This window comes from Dendrobium catenatum, unplaced genomic scaffold (genome assembly GCF_001605985.2).
Source record: "Dendrobium catenatum unplaced genomic scaffold, ASM160598v2 original_scaffold_125794, whole genome shotgun sequence".
NCBI classification, from domain to species: Eukaryota; Viridiplantae; Streptophyta; class Magnoliopsida; order Asparagales; family Orchidaceae; genus Dendrobium; species Dendrobium catenatum.
The window spans coordinates 368,470-373,797 of record NW_021444229.1 but is presented as its reverse complement, the minus strand read 5'-3'; the positions used below and the strand labels follow the sequence as shown (position 1 = coordinate 373,797).

The 5,328-nt window shown below is 39.0% G+C and overlaps 1 protein-coding gene across 1 annotated transcript; it reads left to right on the top strand.

Moving 5' to 3' along the window:
* Positions 1-2,553: 2,553 nt before the first annotated feature.
* Positions 2,554-3,787, top strand: LOC110100592 (probable ribose-5-phosphate isomerase 1). The gene has a single exon (XM_020828161.2). It carries the CDS (start codon positions 2,638-2,640, stop codon positions 3,502-3,504), a length of 867 nt encoding a protein of 288 aa, XP_020683820.1. The 5' UTR covers positions 2,554-2,637; the 3' UTR covers positions 3,505-3,787.
* The last annotated feature ends 1,541 nt before the right edge of the window (positions 3,788-5,328 follow it).

The following is a 5,328-nucleotide window of genomic DNA, read 5'->3' as shown; positions in this document are numbered from 1 at the left end:
AAGAAGTGAATAATCCAACATCCTTAATCGAGAGTTTTCTTAGATCGAGGTCTAAGATGTAATTAACTACGGGGGCTTGCGCCCGTAGGAAACCGATCCCCACAATCAAATAAACCCCATTCGAGCTGATGTATCGAATGGGGGAAATCTCGTGAACTTTTGGGTTATAGATATTATTATCCATCGAGGTTGGTAGGTGAAAGCCGCTATCCTCCATGGCTAATCGTATCTATAACTCCATCTGCTCTTCCATCGGCCTGTTTGTGTCGATTGTAAACGCCTACGACCATTTTGTCCTACGGGATAGTGTGATCGTACTCTTTGCATTTGAATTCACACGAGCGGAATCCTTTCGGAGACCCACACATAATTCTGATGTTCGTGCATTTGTCTAAGCTGAACATGCCCAAATTTTATAAAAGAGGTTCGAACAACAACAACCACCTTCTTCAAACTCATTTGGACAATATCTCAGTGATCTTGGTGGAGTCGATACAAATCTTCTAGATTATTAGATTGTCATTACTAGTTATTTTTATTTTTTGTTATCCGAATGCATTCTATATTTTGATTTTTTCTATGTATTGTACTTCTCGATATCTTTTATATGTATGAGAATTTTATCTTGATTTTTTTCTTAATGTTATCTTAAATTAATTGATATGTCATCAAAAAATTATCTTGATCAGACACGAATCTCGAGGCAAAAATCAAGTTGGAAACTTCAAAAATTAAATCTGGAATCATTTGAACTCCGATTTCAGCAAACTTATAGTCGAACTGATTGTCCGAAAATAGGAACCCAACGACATCAAATTCGACTTAATCCGAGTTCAAATGAGTCCAAATCAAGGACCCGAAGCACTCTTGGAAAGTTTGAACCACAAATTGAGTTACCAAATGATTTTTAAACATGACATGCTTATAGTCGAATCTAGTGGCTCGACGAAACGAATCCAACGAGTCCAAAATTGTTGAATGCTGACATCATTAAGACCTTCAAATGTCTAACGAATGGTACATGATTAAGGGATTCAATATCGGTCGTCCATTTAACGACTCCCCATTTACCCGTGATCTCTCCCCTATTCACGGGCCATGCCACTTCATAAATCTATAAATAGCCCATCATTTCTCTTGAGAGGGGGACCAAGCAAAAAGAGGAGAAGAGAAGAAGAATAGGAGGGAAGAAACTCCTCCTCGACCACCGTCGAAATTCTGCCTTACCTCCAAGTGACGCCGGAGTTTCACCTGAACTCCAAGTGACGCTGGAATTCTGTCCAACCTTCAAGTGACGCTGGAGTTTCACCCAAATTTCAAGTGACACCATATTTCTGTCCAACCTTCATGTGACGCCGGAGTTTCACCCGAACTTCAAGTGACGCCGGAGTTTTGCCCGAATACCATATAACATCGGAGTTCTCCTCGACTGCCAACTAACGTCGGACTTCTACCCTACATCGGACCTCTGCTCGTCGCCAAGTTTTTACCCGACGTCAGACTTCTGCGTGTTGTTAGATTTTCCCCGAACATCTATCTGATGCTGGATTTCGGTCTATTGCTGGATTTCTACCTGACGCCATCTTTCTGACCTTCGTCGTCAGACAACGACGATCCTTCCGACTTACGTCATCCACCGACTACAGTCCTTCCGACGACCTCCGTCGCCCGCCGACTACGGTCCTTTTGACTTACGTCGCCTACCGACTACAGTCCTTCCGACCTCCGTCACCTGCTGACTACGGTCCTTCCGACCAAACGAACACGTCAATAGTGACTCTTTGTATTCTCATTATGTACTTCATATAATGTACATCAAGCCATGGCCTTCCCCCTAAGGAAGAGCCTTAATTGTAATCAACTACAAATAATAGTGGATCCATTAAAACTAGGCTAGACCCCGTGGTTTTTCCCCATTTCAGGAGTTTTCCAAGTAAAAATCTTGGTGTCTCATAAATGCTAGACCCTCTCTCTTATCTGATTGCATACCGGATTTTTGTACAACGCTAAGATGCTAAATTTTATATTTTTCTACCACCGTGAATACTCCTGAACGTAACATTAATTAATTATGTAAAAAAAAATAGATTTCTATACTTCTAATTTATTATTTCTTAATTAGTAATAAAAAATTTTCTAAACTTGGAATCTTTAAAATTAATAATTAATTTTCAATTTAAAAAAAAAGCGAGTGAATAGTGCGAAGTCAATATTGACGTCACACTGTTCATCCACGATGAAATAGCGTCAAAATTGTCGCTTGGTTGGAGCGACGGAAGAACAACAAACGATTATTTGTCGTTCAATTGGAGATGCCCTAATAAACAAAATAAAATCATAAAATCAATTGAGAACATGCATGAAAAAAAAAATTATCTACAAATTTAATGATAGTTATCATATTATCAACATGTTTTTTTTTTTTTTTTTTGAAATTATAGTTATGGTGTTCAATTTGTATTTTAGCGCACCTGATCCGCTATCAAGTCGCTGGTCAAACTTTTAAAAAATAAAATACAGTACCAGTCGATCACGTAACCCTAACCCTCGATTCCCTCTCGCCTTTTATATCGACCACCCGTCCCTGGTATCTTCTGCCGATCTTTGTCTGCCACCGAAAGTCTTTACCTCCTCCTCATGGGAAGCAAAATGCGGGGTCCCATCATCCGCTCGCCATCCCTAGACCTCGTGGTACCCTCCCCCCTTTGCCGCCTAGTGGAAATGCCGCTTACCGCTTCCGCCGCCCCTGCTCCTGAACTAAGCCAGGACGAACTTAAGCGCATCGCTGCCTACCGTGCCGTTGATCTTGTGGAATCCGGCATGGTCATTGGCCTTGGCACCGGCTCCACCGCCGCCCACGCGCTCGACCGCCTAGGCGACCTCATTCGCCGCGGCATCCTTCGCGACATCGTTGGTATTCCGACCTCAAAGAAAACGGAGGTTCATGCTCGCGCAGTTGGCATCCCCCTTTCAGACCTAGATAATCACCCAGTCGTGGACCTCTCCATCGACGGTGCTGATGAGGTCGATCGCCATCTCAACCTGGTTAAGGGCCGTGGCGGATCCCTCCTTCGGGAGAAGATGATCGAGGGGGCTAGCAAGAGATTCGTTGTCATCGTCGACGAGACGAAGATGGTGAACTTACTTGGCGGCAGCGGCCTAGCTGTGCCTGTTGAGGTTATCCCTTTCTGCTGGAGCTTCACTATGGGGAAGCTCCGGCGGCTGTTCGATGGGGTCCCTGGGTTCGATTTGAGGCTGAGGACCACTTCTGGAGATGAAATGACTCCATCTGTGACGGATAATTTGAATTATGTTATCGATCTGTTTTTTGAAAAGGGGATTACGGGTAATTTGGATGAGATTAGCGATGCGATTTTGAAGATTGTCGGTGTTGTGGAGCACGGGATGTTCTTGGGCATGACAACTTCTGTGATAGTAGCTAGGAAGGACGGCAGCGTTACAGTGATAAATAGGATGGGGGATAGGAGTACCGTGACCGGCTGAAGCTTATTGAGGTTGAGGTAAATTTAATGATTTGAGTAGTGAAAGTTGCGATCTTTGATTAGAAAGGATGGCTGCTTGCGCATCAAAATTTTTTGTTTTTTATTTTTCTTACTGAGTTAAGTGTTTTCTATGCCGAGCGAAACAAAGTTTCAAGTATTTGTCCTTGGAAATTTGTGATTATGCTCTTGAAAAGAAAATTTTTGTACCCTCGCATGCTTCATGCATTACTCCAATGAAGAATTAGTTTTTTTTACATCAATAAACTTTTCTAATGTTTTGCTTGCGTGATTCTTCCTTATGTTTCCTTTCTTTAGATTGTTTTTCCTCTCTTTTTTTCCCCAGTCCACTGGAAAACAGCTAGTGGCTGTATCCAGTTCTGTTTTGCTGTAAAATCAACAAAGCAGTGGCAGAATTCGGTGCAATGTAGCGGCAGCCATAGCAGACCGGCAAGGATTGGGCCCCTTGCGCGGCTGTGGCTATTTTAAGTAAGGAGAAGAGGAGGAGAAAATACAAAAGGAAATAGGAAATTTTATATTAATTTCTTCTGTAAAAATCCTGCCTTTAAATAGGTAATCATATTAAATATTGGTCTAATTTACTTCCTAAACAAATTTCAAAGAGAAAGTAAAAACTGAAATTCATCATTATTTTGTTGTATCCTTATTTTCTTATAATTTGAAATTTGTTTTGGGAATTCAACTTTTGAAGCCTTGAATTTGCCTCTAGACTCCTTTTGACATCCTGCTCTATCTCAACGTTATGATCTCCATATCAGCAAATTTTATGAAAAAAACCAAACTGTTGAAACTAACATGATCTTTTTGATCTGTCTACGAACTGATGCCTTAATCATGAGATGTGATTGATCACCTACTAGATCAACTTGAGGTTTTATCATTTTTTTTATTGGAGCTATTTTACTGTACTGTTCACATATTTTGTGATTTCATTTTCCTTTTGGTTGTGAGAATTGTGGATGGGAACTGAGTTTTATCTAAGAGGAATGCTCTTCTGACCAACATATATTTGGGTCATGCAGCTACTAATTTTTTTAAAATATTTTTTGATGTTTTAATGTTGAGCTGATAAACCCAAGTGAGTTAGGTGTAATTCACAGTAACAAATTTTGTAGTGTTTTCTAATGATTTGTTAAATATTTTTATAATTTATTTAGATCCTTGGTTAAGATGATGATGTTCACTGGACTAGTTTGGAGCTTTGATCGCTTAGGAATAGACTCAAAATAAACATTAACGAAGAATAAAGTGCGAAGGTCTGTCCAAGGTTGTTGTAGTTTAGTGCGTTTGTTTTTGTAAATTGTTTGAGTTTATTTTTACTTCAAAGATCAAGGAATGATGTACGTAATAATTTAAATTTGCAAAATTTTTTATTAAGTACATCAAAATATATGTTCAGAATTGTATGTTTATATTTTAAACTTGAAAATTACTTTGCAAAATACTAAAATATGATTTACTATTGGATTGTACTTGTACATATGATCCTAGCATTCATACAATGTTGATTGATCATATGATTGTGAATCGTGTATATGGTTATCCAACGATTGTCTTGAACTAATCATTGGATATTTAGGTTTCGTTTGGGATAATTTCTTTTCTACTTTGTTTTTATGACAATAATCATAATCTCTATTTGGCCACTATTTTTTTGTTATTTTCAAGAAACTTTTGTACTACGAAGCTTCTATAACAACTTTAAATAACTACTTCATCAGCAGTAGCTTTACAAAGCAGTAAAAAGACCGTCTTTTATTACAATCATATGTATAATGAAACAAAATTCCTTGAAATTTAAAATTGA